This window comes from Typha latifolia, chromosome 1 (assembly GCF_019914945.1).
Source record: "Typha latifolia isolate L0001 chromosome 1, TyphaL0001v2, whole genome shotgun sequence".
Taxonomy (NCBI): Eukaryota; Viridiplantae; Streptophyta; class Magnoliopsida; order Poales; family Typhaceae; genus Typha; species Typha latifolia.
The window spans coordinates 19,215,507-19,231,533 of NC_133086.1; the positions used below are offsets into that span (position 1 = coordinate 19,215,507).

Below are 16,027 nucleotides of genomic sequence, written 5' to 3' on the forward strand. Positions count from 1 at the left end.
CTCTCGTGTAGATATTAAAGTTTCCATCACTGCATTAATCACTGTTGATAAAGTGGTGAGGTGGGATTCAATGCGACCGTCAACAAATTGATTGAATTGTCCAACTATGATAACCCGAGCAGTATTCGTATCATAAAATCTCGCTCTTGTGTACTAATAAGCATTTATAATGGCCAAAAATAGCAATCATGCGTCTGATTAATCCACTAATACTGAGATGAGCTTCATATTATTCAGAGACCATCGATGATATATCTTCCTATTCGAATGAGTACACCTTTACCACCTTTATTTATCCAAGCCATCAAAGATGGTCCCTGTACCAAAGGATGAATTTTGAAAACAAGAGGGGCTGGATTATAATTGAATCCAATGTTTACGCGATGTTAATTCCAACTTGAGGGGCATTTTGTAAAAAGGCAAGCCCCCCACCCCACACACACACACGCAGAGAGGCACGGCAAGCCAAGATCTCGCCTGTGGGGCCCACAGTGTACTGACCCAATATAAAGACCCACTCGTCCCCCTTCTCTCCTTCCATCTCCTCCTTTTTCCTATTCCTCCTTCCATAACTGCCAACTTCACTCGTCTATTCCCACTCTTCCTCTCGCCGCCGGGAAAGCCCTAATCCGCCATGGTCGACGTCGACCGGAGGCTCGTCGGCCTCACCCCGGCCCACGCAGCTGGACTCCGCCGTCTCTCCACACGCGCCGCCGCCTCCTCCACCACCTCCTCCTCCCGCAATGGCCTCCTCTCTTTCTCCCCTCTCGCTGACTCCGTTGTGTCCCACCTACGCTCTTCCTCCGTCGAGCTCCGGCCCGGTCTATCCGACGCTGAGTTCCTCCGGATCGAGGCCGAGTTCGGGTTCGCCTTCCCCCCCGATCTCCGCGCCGTGCTCTCTCTCGCCCTCCCCTCTGGTCCCGGGTTCCCTGACTGGCGCCACCGCTCCCGGATCCGGTCCTCCCTCGACCTCCCTATAGCCGCTGTGTCGCTCCAGATCGCTCGAGGTGCTCTCTGGCCTCGGTCCTGGGGACCCCGTTCCGCGGATCCGGAGCGCGCGATCCGACTCGCCCGATCCGCTCTCCGGCGAGCTCCTCTGCTCATTCCGCTCTTTGACCGGTGCTACATCCCTTGCCGCCCTTCACTCGCCGGTAACCCCGTCTTCTTCGTCTCCGAGGACCGCGTGATCTGCTGCGGCTTCGACCTCTCGGATTTCTTCCACCGAGAGTCCGCGTTCGTCGTTCCCGAGAGCCCTAAGCCCTCTTCTAAGCTGCCGCAGTTGCCACCGACGACTCGCCGGAGTCTCGACGCAGTCGCCGGAAAGGCCCCTCGTTGGATTGAGTTCTGGAGCGACGCCGCCTCCGACCGCCGCCGCCGCAACTCCTCCTCCTCCGAGGCTTCTTCGAACTCCTCCTGCTCGTCGCCGCCACCTCCAGATCCAAAGCGGCTCGGTCCAACACGGCGAGAGAGCACACCAGACTGGGTCGGAAGCTACCTGGATCGGATCGGGTCGGTCCTCCGCGATGGCGGATGGGGCGAAACCGACGTCTGCGACATGGTCCACGTCTCTGCCTCCGGGCTCTTCGACGGCGACGATGCGGTGATGGTCGACGCGCAAGCGGTGCTGGACGCGCTACTGGTGAAGACCGACCGGTGCTCCGACTCGCTTCGGCGAGCCGGCTGGAGCTCCGACGAGGTCTCCGACGCTCTGGCCCTCGACTTCCGGCGACGGAGGGAAACGAGGCCGCCAGTGAAGTTACCGGACGAGATCGCACTCAAACTGGAGAAACTCGCCGAGGCGGTGTCCAAATCCTGACTCGGCGGTGACCGGATCCGAAAGATGCCCCTTCTCCCTTTTCATAATTTTGTTGAATTTTTGTTTCAGGAAGTAATGTATAAAATGGAGGCCATGTAAAAAGTCGATGAAAGAGGAATCATAGTAAAAGGAATACGTGTATCATAAGTAATTAACAAATGGCACATGCATCTTGAGCGATAATTTAGAGGGGGATAAATAAAATAATATTACTTGTTATCCATATAAGTTTACGAATCTTTTCGGAGTTAGGTGTGAATAGACAAACCAAGTGGTTGGAGTGTGTCTCTCGGATGCCTCACTGCTTACTCCTTTTTTACCCCCCTCCCCCCCTCGTTCCCAAAAAGAAAAGCTTTGTTTTGTTTAGTCTTTGTTGAGGTCGGCCCTCCACGCACACGCGCGGGTGTTGGGTTTCGCTCGCTACCATATCGATATCATAAAAGAGAGGTATCGAGAGGTCTCCTTTCCTTTCATATGAAAGCGTGAAGCCTCCCTCTGCTGCCGTTTACGCTTTCACTTTTCTTTTGCTTGCGTGCCAACAACAGCTTCGGGAGTTGGTTGGCTCGATTGCGGTCGAAGTTCAATACGAAGGCGAGGTAATAGAGAGAGAGAGAGAGAGAGAGAGAGAGAGAGAGAGAGAGAGAGAGAGAGAGAGAGAGAGAGAGAGAGAGAGAGAGAGAGAGAGAGAGGCACGCGCTGTGACGGGGACCGAAACAGTAAAAAGACCCCCGGCCCCTTTTCCCACCTCCCTATTGGCCGAGCCCGAGTTTTGAATGAGTCTCGTTAAAAGATGGGTCGCAAGTTTTGTCACAGAGGCTGTTCTCAGACTCATTACAACCGACATCATGTGGTCTGAAATGGGAGGACACGGTCGGGTACTTCATAATGGCAAAGAGGTCTTAGATGTTGGCCATCGCATCATAGAGCATGGGATATAGCTCATTAGCTCATAATTGAGGTGGTGCTCATGTGACTGTATAATAAACTTGATTCCCTTCTAGCTAATTACAAACGACAGTGAAGCCACAAAAGCATTGGCCCAACTGCCCATAAAAAGGCTATGCTCTTTTGTTGCCCCATCCTCCAACAATAATGCCATTGCCAACTATTTGGTGGTCACACTGCGCCAGTGTCCCGGACATTCTACTATTATTGAACGTCTCCAAATTAAATCCCTTACCAAAGTTATAACCAAACAGCTCACCGTTGCACGGCCCCTTCACTATTCAATACACTACGCCTGGATCCCTCTCCAACCTAAGAAACTACGCCAAAACTACCTTCTTTCCGTCTCCTTTCCTTTTTTTTTTCTTATCACAAGATTCTTCTTGTAAGCTATCTGAGATGGGCAACTAGAGTCCAGCATCCTTCGCTGGACAATAAATGTGCATGTAGATCCCAGCTATACGTGTCCACGTACAGTTTGTTACATTAAAGAATAATTAGAAAAGGGTGAAATCTTCTTTATTCTCTAATAATCGATAAGGAGCTCTTCCATTGAGACATAGGAAAAGCATCTCCAGATTAATTTGAAATGTGAATAGAATGCTGAATGCCTACCTACCATACTTTTCTAAATTTTCAAAAGTATATTTCGAGGATCGCCAGTAAAGAAGCAGTACTCTTTTTTAACTTTTTTTTTCACTAATATCTATAAATCCAAGCTATAGATGTCTGCGTTCTACTCTCTACCTTTAGAATCCAAGGCCAAATTCCGTTAATTTTTTTTTACAATCCGTACCAGGTAACGGCACGTGAGTAAGGGGAGCTAGCCACGCGCGAGTGGACCTGGTCACCTCCCTCCCCCCCTTCCCCCTGGCACGTGTCGAGAGGTGAGATCCCCCGGTCGGTGACACGAACCGCCGCTCCCCAACGGTCACTTTTCCTGAACAATGAGGTGAGGTGACCTCCCGCCCCATTTATCCCTCTCTGTTGGTTTGGAAGAGAACATGAAAAGGAAATGCTTCTCACTCCTTGTCTATTAGTATAGTTTTGGCTGTGATTGAGATTTTTTACTTAACATTCATAAACAGATTGAAATATCTTCTAATTATTACATCTTATAATTATATCTGAAATTATGATTTAACTAAAACTCACCTTCCTAACTTTTGTTTTTATTATCGTTTTCGCTCTACCATGTTAATATTTATTATTCAACTCTAATGAAAGGTTGGATATTTTTTCTATTGTTCAAGAGCCCGAAGGCTAAATACGGGTTGGATAAAGAGTCAACCCTCTCTGGATATAAAAACACTAAGTGTGTCTAATTTAGACTTCAATCTGTGTGCGTCGCTTCAATTATTGTTTTAAACTAAACACCGCTAAAATATTGCTCCAAGCACCAAACTGCTCTTCCAAGTCAACCACACCGTCGAGCCATCAACCGAGCCAAATCATTAAGTCAAGCCACCGCCAACGACTAAATAATTTTTATCAAAAAAATTATTTAGAATTGTAATCGATCTTATAACCTCCTTGGTCATAAGAAATATAACTACTAATTCTACCGGAGTTGGTACAGTATAGGTTAGATTTTTTTATTTTATTTTATGGGCTAACAAGGTTAGATGTTTTTGATATATATTCTTAAAGTTTATTTATTATATAATCAGAAGATAACCGTTGTTGTGTCACCGCCACCCACGCTCCTTCACGTGTCCGTGGTCGGTGACAGCACGATGTTGTGTTTCAAGTCGATTTCCAACTTTCTGATCACAAGCAGCCCACCGGGAACAGGGAGTGCAAGCTACGTACTCTTATCATTTTCTTTTTAAAAAATAAAAAGAAAAGAAAAGATTAGTTAATGTAAATAGACTAGTCATCAGCATTTTATGTCAGAATTAATAAGCATCTAACTGTTGAGTTATAGCATTAAAAAGTAATCCCACAGCATGGAAGGGAATCCATATCGAAGGTTTTAATCAAATGTACGAAGTCTTAGACGCACTTCATGCTACTTCTAATTTGATGTTTTTAATATGAAATAACTAAATATACTAAGATTTCCTAAGCTATTTTTCATTTCTAAACGGTCCATTTTATTTTATTTTTAGTATACACAATAACTTTTTAAACTATAAAAATATCTTCTTCTTTCTTTTTTATGAATAAAAAAAAATCTTCACCATACAAAATGATTAAATAATAAAATGTTCCATAAAATGTCTAAAATTTATTGTGCGACACTTATGTATTATTATTTAAAAAATAATTTAATATTTATTAGAAAAGACCTTTCAGATGTTTTATGTAGTTAAGAGGTCAATATATCACGAAAAACAAATGAGAAGATATATGTGAAAATGAACAAAAGTTTAGAAGGCTTTTTAAGTGTAATAATCACGTTAAATATTCTTGTCTTCCATCGGGATAAAACCAAACAAGAATAATAGATTCATATCCGTGCCCATCAGTGATAACGTAACGAAGACATATAATACTTTCATTAGGCGTTGGGGTTCTCGTTACATTGCATGTCCCCGAGTACGAGAACGAAGCAGGTGTTCCCATCACTCGTTGTCTTGCATTAATCCGATGATATAAATCCTAAATCTAGTTAAGCTCTCCTAATCAATCGCATTCATGAGTAGACAAAAGGAGTACAGAAACCAAAGCAGCCCATCTTTGTCCGCTTCTCCGGGTTGTGAAGCTTCTACTGATGGACGACGCCTCCATACTGGGAGACATGTCACTACGACTTCCCTTGGGCTGGTCTAAATGAGATCCTCCAGCTTCCGGCACCTTCTTTCCTAAGGATGGTGACCGGACGGAGCCCACGTGGACTGGACCACTCGCCCAAAGTTGTCTCTTGGCATAAGTATAGGGTTCGATAAAGCAGAGTGCACCCAGTTCCCAAACATCCAACCCCACAAGACACTGGAGAGGTGAAAGGGGGAGTCCATGTACTCAGCATTCGTCCTGTAGCAGATAATGGTTCTTAAGTTTAGGTAGAACAATCTCTCGGTGTTCGACCGGCTTGCCAGAGTGAGGGGAGAAACGAGATTGTAACTCGTAAGCATTGAAGTTGTTGGAAGAACAAGGTGATAGGAGGGAGACTGAGCAGTAACTGTTACTGATAACATTTAATGAAAGGTCTCTGATGCATGCACTGCAGCCAGAACGTGCTGGTGCTCACGCTTAACTTTGCTCTCAAGAGTTATTTTTGAATCAATACCTAACGGTCACTGAGGAACTGTATATATATATATATATATATATATATATATATATATATATATATTGCTTTGATCATCTCTAACTTTCATCCTGGCCATGAGGCATAGGATGATGAACAAGCAACAGATTAATTTCTCAAAAAAATAGATTTCACCTTTTGAGGGCAAAAAAGTAATTAGAAAAAGATTGTACGGAAGGACAGAACTGTGTGAAGAAAGATATTTCAAAAGCAAGTTCATACATCGGTCGATAGATAAATACTAAGAGAGCACCTATTATCTCAAGCTTAGGTGCAAACTTATAGGCGCGACATTCTACATGACAACCACACCTATCAGGCCATACAACATTTAGATGTACAACAGAATTGACCTCCAAACTGAAGACAGGAGAACAGTATCCTAGTACTAAGATTGATGAAGGAAAAGAGAGGCATCGAGAAGTATCTGTGGCAGTGATCATACTAGTAATAGGGAGGGTGATAGGCACGCTAACTCCACTATGTATAGATCCAGGTGCTGCATCACCAAACCCTACAAGCTGTGTGCAGCTAAATAAATGGCCTGCATTCTCACAAGCATCTACTTTCACCTAAGAATCCAAGGAAAATAAAGTAGAGCAAATGAATCAAGGGAGAGGTATCGCCCATGGGAATGAGCATAAACAGAACAAACCCTGAACAGGCAAAACAGCGCAAAGTTCTCGGTCCAGGACCCAAAAGAGATAATCCAGAGACAAGCCGAATAGGACACCTACAGATGCTCAACTCCACAAGATAACTCTGTTGATTAATAATTTACAACAGAGACAGAAATTCCCTATTATATACACAGCTATCATCCAATGTAAATATGCTATATCATGTCAAGTTCCCATGTTCACGCCTCATTTTACCAGGGGCCAGTTTGTGTCCTTCGCAAGCACAGTTTCTTTGGTCCACGCTGCTGATTAATCATCTCCAAGACCTGTTGGCAACACAATTGATTATCACTCAAGGCATTATATTATTTGCAGCTACTGAAAATCCACTGTTACCGATTCACAAATATGCTTGAGAATGAGATAACAATACATATACTCAAAAAAATCGAAACAGATGAAGTAGCTAAAGATAGAGTTGCATCATTAGTCACAAAAATATCCCACTGAGTTACCAATACAATTCCAAATTCAGGGACTTGTATTATTATTTAATCATGTTTCAACCTAACCTGCTACACTTTGAGTTCTTATCTTCGAAACTTTGAGCAGCACATTATTTCATTCCATCTTCTGTAGATGTTCTCCTTTTAGTATAACTTATGCAAGTACAACTACTATAAATCTATACATAAAAATGCCTATATTAAGCGGACCAATTCACACGGAAGATGTTCTCGTGGATTTTCCTAGGTGAAAATCTTGACATTCTCAATTTTCATTTTATCTGCTGACAAGTATCTGGTTGTGCTACTGGTTTGGCTATTTTAAGGCCATCGATTATGCAAATGCATTAACTAGGACACAGTAACTTTTATATTCGTATTTGATCGACCTAATCCTAGGAAGGTGTGTGTTTCACAACATATGTAAACATTCTGTTCCTAAAAATGCCTCTGAGATAAACATATAAAGAAAGACAAACTTCTAGCAGATATAATACTACCATTGACAGCATAGATAGTTGTAGAGATAAACATGTGAAAAGGGTAATAACCAATGTGTGACTATATTATATATACGTCAAGTATCTAGAGATAAGGCTGCTACCATACTAATTCTAATAAGGCACTGTACAGCATTTGAATAGGTAAACAAATGTTATAGCACCTCACCAATGGGGTCAGTTTCTCAGAAAAGTTAAATTATGCTGTTTTGGATAACTAAAAGAACACCATATACCAATATATAAAGTCGAAAATGTTACTGCATAAAAAAAATCCAAAGCTAGCTATTAAATTTTAAAACGACATACATTTTCCAATTTGGAAATTGATAGTATCTAGGTATGGTCATTATCATAAGTTCATAGCTGCACCAATAAATTTGTGACTGTACATATGCATCTAAAATGTTAAGGAATATACATCTAAGCACCTATACATCCTGTTGGATATGTCTGTGACTGGTCGGGTGAATATATCAGCCTAAATATACATCCACTAAGATATTCAGTCTATACAGAAATTTGAAAAAGAAGAAAAAAGGAAATCGTACAAGAAAGACGTGACGAAACATGTGCCTCATTCATACACATACTTATTTCTAAATTCTGAGTACACAACAGAGTATTTATGCCCAACACAAGGAAAACACTCTTTTAGGTTATCTCCAAAATCTTCTAAAGATCATGCAAAACTGCATTCGATGGCTAAAAAGGTTGTAAAATACTAAAATTTATCAAAAATTAAAATATGAAGTTTGTATACACACACACACAAAGAGATATCGAAATTTCAAATATGAAAAAGTTTGTAGTCTAACTCTATCCTCTCTTTATTTAGTTGCCTCCATATGCTTGTTATATATAAAATATCATATACAACGAGATGATAAATGCATCTAAATAATCTAATAAGATTCAATCTTTTGTTTATATGTCATTAATAGTGTGCTCATGGCATCTTATAAATATCATGGTAAGGCCACAAAGGTATCATGCACAGCTAGATAAGCACATATACAGCAGTCACAACTATAAGGGTCCTCTTTTTTAGTTTATAAGCTACCCCTTGAGCTAATATGCTTTGTGGTTGCAATTATACCGACACGTAATTATCATTTCGGTGGTTATAAAATTTTACCTAACCTTGAGGAAATAATTCTGGGCAACCGTCAAGCTATCAAGGATTCTGTCTATGATTTTAAGGGTGTCATAACAACACAGTATATGCATGAATTAGTTTATTTAGATATCCAGCAAATAAATTGATTTTTTGTGATCGTAAGTAGTGAAAAAAAAAACATATCAGAGTGAAATAGAGATTTTGCATAACATATGCTGCTACTACTACAAAGAAACAATTGACAAATGATGCACGGAACCAATTGAAGGATTGCTAATAGAGTAGCTATTAACTTTTCCTTTCAATAGCTGAATGTCTTCATCGGTCTGTCTGTGGTCTTGGAAGTCTTTAAGGGAAACATGGAGCAGAAACCCAAAGTCTGCTACTTCTGAATCATTTCTAAATATAATTGGCTTCATTTAAAATGCGCTGGCAAACAGCGGGCACTTTATTTATTATCCTTTCTTAATCTTGGGTACTCAATCTGTAAACTTTCTCCCTCAATTGCATATTTTACGCATTTGCGCCAATTAATCACAGAAATAGAACACTTTTGGAACCCAATATCCCCTTAAAGCCCTTAAGAGTTGCCACAATAATAATCAATTACTAAAAAGATACACCTAAGGAATGCTTAGCTGCTTCATTTAATCATTAGAAAAAACTAATTGCACGCTTAACAGTGTAGTAATCAAACCTAGGAAAGCAAGCAAATAATTCCATTTAAAACTAAATTTAAGATTTTCAGAAGACACTCCAATCCTCAATTTCCTTAAAACAATTCATCAAGGGAATTTCTATCTTACAAGCAACTTATTTCATTAAAAGAGTTTATCTGAATTGTTAGATTAGTGTGCAACCATTCCTAAGTTAACTTATCCGATATCGGGCCCACTCCATTACGGGAAATCAAGAAATTGTTTGCTAATGACAGAATCAAATATATCTCAATGCAAGAGACAATATAAAAATAATGAGCTATATTACAGCTTGCTAATTTAACATTTGTAAGAATATATCATGAACATAGTAACAAAAGAATGAAGCACATCCATAAATAACATATATCTGTTACATTAACACAATAAAAACATCTACCTGGTTCTTTTGCATCTCCATTATTTCAGCCTACACATTGTGGAGAAATGTTAGAGAATATCCAAAATCTCCAGATACAAATATGAAAAAAATTGAACCAGTGCAATTGACTCAAGACATTTCTGGTAAGTATCATGGCATGTGAATTGGTATCCTTCAGAGCGGATGCCATCCACAATTCCCAATTAGCAGGAAGGTCTAAGTCCATAGGAGAACCATGGCATTACTGAGCACATCTGAATCACAATAAAGTATCATATGTCAAGTAATCTATGATCATAGCTATAACTACAATGTTGTCAATGATCTTGTCTTTTCACTTGATTTTTATTTGAGAAATGTAATATGCGTCCATAAGGGAGCATAATTATGGCAAATTCATATGAGAACATCAATTGCCACCTGCAGCAAGGTTCAAAAAGTCTAATTTCTTTGTTTGATTTTTCTGTCCAGATTTGCATTTCATGTTTGGTGTTTACCTTGAAGCTTATGGAAGAATACTTATAGGGATAATAATTCTCTGAGTATAAATGACTTAATACAGTAATCCAAGATACAAGAATTAAGACGTACGAGATATGGACATAAGAGTTCATAGTTATATACTCTTCTATCTTGAACCTAATGGAAGAAGGCTTCCAAATCTTTTCAATACAGAGATCAATCTACATTCAACCTACTGGAATTTATCAATAGAAGGAATTGAGGGATTGATAATTACTAGCATAACTATTCATAAACAAGTTTGGCCGTATTTGCTTGCTGAAACTATAAAATCAATACTTGTTGCAGAACAACACAGAGATGCCCCAATTTGGGAGTCCAAGCATTTCAATCTATTCTTTTCCCTCCACAACTTTCAAGAAGTCAGTCGTTAATTACCAGCAAACTTTGCATGCCTTCCAAATTCATGAAATACACAAAAGAGACTTAGGAGTGGAAAGAAGAACAGAGCATATCACACTAACAAGAAAGAAGATTTTCCAAGCCTAAAATTTTGGCATGAGTTTAATATACAAACAAATGCAAAGCATACCTACCCAAGAGAAAAGGACATGATAAATATTCTCACAATCCAATTTCATTAAATTGAAGAAATAAATAAGAAATTTATGCACGACTTGACATGCATGCAGTTCTACCAAGATAACACATAAAACAAATGAAAGTACCTGTTTTTTCTGCAATTCTTCATTCTGCTCTTTGAGTTTTGCTACTTCAGCTTCTAACTCCATAGTATAAGCCTGTCGAAAGTTGAAATAAATATCATAAGCAGGAAAGGAAACTATGAGACAAGGTTCTCCATGAGGATGCTTAACACTCTTGCAGACCACCAGTGAACCATGCAAACAAGATTAAGACTATAAAAGAAACAAAGGCACACGATCAGATTGTGACCAAGATCACGTAACAGATTTCAAAAGTAGCAACTAGTTAAGAATAAGATAGAATAATAGGATCACCTGCTTACGAGCACGCGATCTAGCAGCTGACTCCCTGTTCTTGATCATCCTCCTCTGCCTTCTCTCCACAACCTTCTCCACAGCCCCACCAGACTTCCTTCCCCTCAACCCTCCATTAAACACATATGGAACCGGAGACAATGAAGACAGATCGCCATTCCCTTTCCCTAGACCATCAGAAGAAATCTGATTAGCTGGTGAACCAATTGCTGCAGTCGCCACTCCACCACCCCCCAAACCAACCACTCCTGGCATCAATCCTGCATTCATTGCCGGATCTCCAATTCCTACAATTCCTCCCCTATTACCCCCCAGAGGCAGCGGAGCAGCATAATTCCTCTGTCCTGTAGCCATTATTGGTGAATTGAGTGCCGAGCTATTACTAATTGGATTCACCAACACATTACCACCGCTCCGCCCGGTCTGATTGAATCCAATAGCAAGTCCACTAGTATCATTCGACGTTGTGAAGTTCCCGTAAAACAAACTATTAGAACCGTTGTTATTGTTGATCGGCCTCGGCGCCACCGACTGATTCATATCCTCTCTGACCACTCCAGCCCTAACCAAGAACTCCTCAAGGGTCATCTCTCCAAGAGCCGGCTGCCGCTGGTGCTGGATTTCAGCCGCTGGTGTCGCCGGCGCCTGTCCGCCTTCCCTAATGAGATCACGCCAGACCTCGTCGACAGTCTTCTGGCTAAGAGTCCGCGGCAGCGTGAGCGACCCCTGCCGCTGGAGCCCACCGGCATCGGCGTCACTGCCGAGGGCCGAGGCCATCACCTGGCTCTCCTCCGCCGTCCATATGCTCTTGAGCAACTCATCCATGTTCATCGATCCAAAGTCCTTCCCCGGTCCACCAAGCGTGCTCTGTAACTCGTCGAACGTTAAGGAGTAGATCGACCCTTGCCTCGCCAGAGCAGGCGGCCGGCCCTCCTTGCCGTCCGATCCCATGCTTTTGGAGTTCATAATTGATCAATCTAACCCTAAATTATCAATCCACAACCAAAATTCCTCTCAAATCTACCTGGATCGCACCAAAAATTTAGGGCTGAGAAAATCAACCTTCGAAAAGCTTAATTTCCACCAAACTACTCCTTTTCCACTACATGCTGGAGCGCAGGAGCGAGAAAGAACAGTTTTGAGCAGTTAAAAAGAGTTGAAGCGGAACTAAAATCTAGGAGATCTCGGTTGCCCGAAATAGAAACGGCTAAATTCTTTTCCAAGTGATTAAAACATGCTAATCTTACTTATCTCAAGCAGAACCTAATAAGATAAAAATAAACGAGATATTTGTTTTATGATATAAAAATTAGGAGGGAAGAGAGAGACCTGCCTTTGGTACCTAGTTTGGCGACGCAACTCTTATCGCAGCGTGGAAGAGAAGGCCAGGTGTCGACTAACAACGGAATGGGGGGTTGATATAAAGGGCAAGGGATCTCATAAAGCGAACGTAGATTAATGAAGCCTCGGAGCCGGGCCGAGCGCAACGTGGCGGTGTCACAGAACGCAGAGCTAAGTGATGTGACCACCCACCCAATGGCAGCATGATATATGGAGACATCTCGGCCGTCGTTTACGCTCCGACAAAGTTTTCCTGGAGGGTCGGATTTGCCTCTTTGAGTTTTTTCTTCTTCTTCTTCTTCTTCTTCTTTGATTTAATTAATTTTTGGTGGTAACGAGGATTTAATTCCTAAAAGTATTCTCATTAAATTCAACTAGAGCTTTCACGTCTGGGATTAGTCTACCTAAACTTTTCCTGAAGAAGAGATCTAGATCCAACCACTGATCTAGGAGTACAATATGAACATCAAAAGAGTTTTATGTCCCATAGCCAGTTCAATGTATACACTTTATTTCTAAATCTAATCTAATTTATCCCGCGTATATAGCTTAAGTTTGATTCAAACTAAAATCGGTTGGTTGATATGTAAAGATAGATGATCAAAGTTGAATTTAACTATATCTCCTATTGTGATTTTAAGATGATTGACTTTATCTAGCTTAATGCCATCCAGTTGTTTCTAGCGATTTATTAGTTGCTTAATCTAAGAGATAAACATTCACAATCATCTCCCATGATTTAATGTGTAATTAATTGGCGCGAATAATTAGGATCTCTAGAATAGAAGTAGTTCAAGTAGGTTCTCACTGACTATTATAGTGTCAGATTAGGATTGGAATTTTTATACTTCGTTGTCATACTATCAGCCCAATTCTGTGGTCAGTGCTTCTTATAACTCCTCTTTATAATCTCCCTTTTAGTATGGGGTGAGAAATAGCTTTTGATGGTAAACCGTTTGTTTTGATATTTTTCTTACTGAAATTAATTTATTTCCTTGAGATTTATTTCAAATGTGTTGGATGAAACCAACTCGTATCCATATAATTAAGAAGTAGTTGTAGCTTGTCAACCACTGTATGACAACTTCAGCAATCAGGCGTCCTCGTCGAACTCCTCTTCAGCAAACTTCAACTTCCTCGCATGAGAAATCCTTTCAAATTTGTAAGGCACATTGAGGCTAGATATCCTACTGGATTGCTGTGAGATTACTCTAGTCGTGGAGGGGCTCTGCGAGAATACAACCTCGTATCCATCACTCCAGCTCTCCATTCCTTGAGCCATTACATGCCAGAATAGTGCACCGGCGCAGGGACCACCGGCTCTCGCCGACTCATAGATTGCGTCGTAAACTGTATCGAAGTAGGAGTCTCTCATGCCGACGTTATATCCATAAGACTTCGACGATTTGCCGAACTCCGTGAGCATGAGCGGTTTGCGGAGGACAGTGGCGGCGTCTTGGGTGTGGGATTGTATCCAGCTCTTGACGAAGGCAACTTGGGCCTGGTCACTTGATCCTGAGACCCTACATATGAGCAAATATATAAGATTAGTTTTATAAGTTACAATTGATCAGGGAAAAGCTTCCTTAGGACTTTATTACCATTGATCAGGGTATGCATGAATGGTAGCGAAATCAATCCCAGGAATCTGGTTGTTGGCAATGAAGTCTGTGCCAACCTCATAGCCGGGGTTGAACTGCTTCCGGTCAGGCATCGATTCGCCGTAGAATCCTTCGAGACCGATCTCGAGCATGTGATTGTTGTCGATGGACTTGACATGAGCAGCCATCTCTTTGATCCAAGCCTATTTAAATTAACCAAGGGTTACATGCTTTCAAGAATGCTAGTTTGGTTGAGCAAGATGAACATATCTATGTGTACTACGTGAATTTTGTATTGCAATCAACCTGCAGTGTTTGGCCGGAGAGGTCACTTTGGCAACGAGGCTCATTCATAAGCTCCCATGAAAAGATGGTCGGATCGTCCTTGTATGTTACCCCAGTTATCGTGTTAACCCTCGTAAGAATAGCCTGGTTCAAATAGCTAAAATACATAAGCATGATAGAAATAGACCAAAAGTTCATACAAGAAGCTAGCTGTCCACTCTTTTAGTATACCGTGATATGATTCTTGTAGTATCCCTTGACAGCATCATTTCTAAAGAAGTCGTCCTCAGAGTTCAAGTACTGGCTCCTATCCCTTGCCCACTGCACATACTGACCCTTCCCTCCAAACCCACTCCAGTTGTTAACTAAACTCAGTATAAGGTATATCCCGTGCTTCTTGGCTTCAGAGATCACGAAGTCTAGACCCTGAAATGAAAAGTTCTATGAACATGGATATAGAAAAACAATGCATATATCGAATATATATATATACACACACCTTGAACATGTCCTCATTATATGAGCCAAGAGAGTACTGCAAGGGCCTGTAACCTCCATCACTGAAAGCCCAAGTTCTGATCACCGTGACCCCAAGATTAGCTGCTTCTTGAAGAGTAGTAGACACCTTACTCCTATCATTGGGGTCTGAAGCCATGTACATTAACCAGTATGCATTGAACCCGTTCGAGTAGAACGGACGGCCGTTCATCACGAAACGAGTCCCGCTGGTTCTAACGAAGCGCGCATCCCCATTACGAGCATTGCAATGCTGGAAAGCAAGCAGTGCGAGGAAAGCTAAGCTCCAGAAGAGTTGTTTTCCCTTCATCTTTGGAAACAAAGATAGGAAGAAGACTTAAGAACTGAGATGTAGTAATGTCGACTGAGGCATGTCGAAGAGGTTTATATAGAACTCTAAGCCATGCAAGCCAACAAAGGTCCGTTACGAAGTGATTAATTACTGGATCGATAGTCTACGTGGAATAGATCATACTCAGCACACAAACACACACAGAGAGAGAGAGAGAGAGAGAGAGATGCCATGCGTGGAGATTTGGGTAGGCCGTTAGGTGGACGAGGAAGCAAGCCTATCAAACGTCACAAACATAGATTAGAACGCGCAACGGACTTAGCTAAAATTGCAGATGACTCTTATTGTTCCAAGTCATGTCCATCCAATAGATCCGTTATGGAAGTTGAAGAACTATTAGTTATATATATATATATATATATATATATATATGATGCTTTCCAAGCCTTGGGTATTTTGGTTTCTCACAGCTAGCTTTAATTAACAGTTAGTTTGAGCCTACTGGCTTGGGTTCGCAGAAACTAGTCTTATCCATGAGTTATCGACATTGGGTGATAAAGTTCAACGTCAGCTTCTGGTTTGGATGGTAATGGCTTTTACGTGCAAGTAGTCGAGTACTAGTAAGTAGGTTGGAGAGACTTTTTACCCTCGCCTAAGCTTGATCATGAGCC

The 16,027-nt window shown here is 41.4% G+C and overlaps 3 protein-coding genes across 12 annotated transcripts; 1 reads left to right on the forward strand and 2 right to left on the reverse strand.

Annotated features, from left to right (window-relative positions):
- The first annotated feature begins 204 nt into the window (after positions 1-204).
- On the forward strand, positions 205-2,039 carry LOC140780450 (uncharacterized). Its single transcript, XM_073126023.1, has one exon. The coding sequence runs from the start codon at positions 635-637 to the stop codon at positions 1,814-1,816; it is 1,182 nt and encodes a 393-aa protein (XP_072982124.1). The 5' UTR covers positions 205-634; the 3' UTR covers positions 1,817-2,039.
- A 4,715-nt stretch (positions 2,040-6,754) lies between these two features.
- Positions 6,755-12,753, reverse strand: LOC140789372 (bZIP transcription factor 46). Of its 10 annotated transcripts, none has more exons than XR_012109167.1 (6): positions 12,655-12,750; positions 11,322-12,345; positions 11,031-11,102; positions 9,977-10,094; positions 9,859-9,888; positions 6,755-6,960 (listed from the first exon to the last, which is right to left on the reverse strand). XR_012109167.1 is itself a non-coding variant. In XM_073139053.1 (5 exons), the coding sequence occupies exons 2-5, from the start codon at positions 12,285-12,287 to the stop codon at positions 6,886-6,888; spliced, it is 1,143 nt and encodes a 380-aa protein (XP_072995154.1). In that variant the 5' UTR covers positions 12,288-12,430; positions 12,651-12,753; the 3' UTR covers positions 6,755-6,885. The 10 variants fall into 10 exon arrangements, 5 of the variants coding, with proteins under 5 accessions (XP_072995154.1, XP_072995162.1, XP_072995179.1 ...); XR_012109168.1 differs by having other exon boundaries at positions 12,651-12,750; XR_012109169.1 differs by having other exon boundaries at positions 12,664-12,712.
- A 1,002-nt stretch (positions 12,754-13,755) lies between these two features.
- Positions 13,756-15,374, reverse strand: LOC140795492 (putative mannan endo-1,4-beta-mannosidase 9). Its single transcript, XM_073148115.1, has 5 exons — positions 15,048-15,374; positions 14,780-14,974; positions 14,570-14,692; positions 14,264-14,466; positions 13,756-14,185 (listed from the first exon to the last, which is right to left on the reverse strand). Exons 1-5 carry the CDS (start codon positions 15,372-15,374, stop codon positions 13,756-13,758), a joined length of 1,278 nt encoding a protein of 425 aa, XP_073004216.1.
- Between the last annotated feature and the right edge of the window lie 653 nt (positions 15,375-16,027).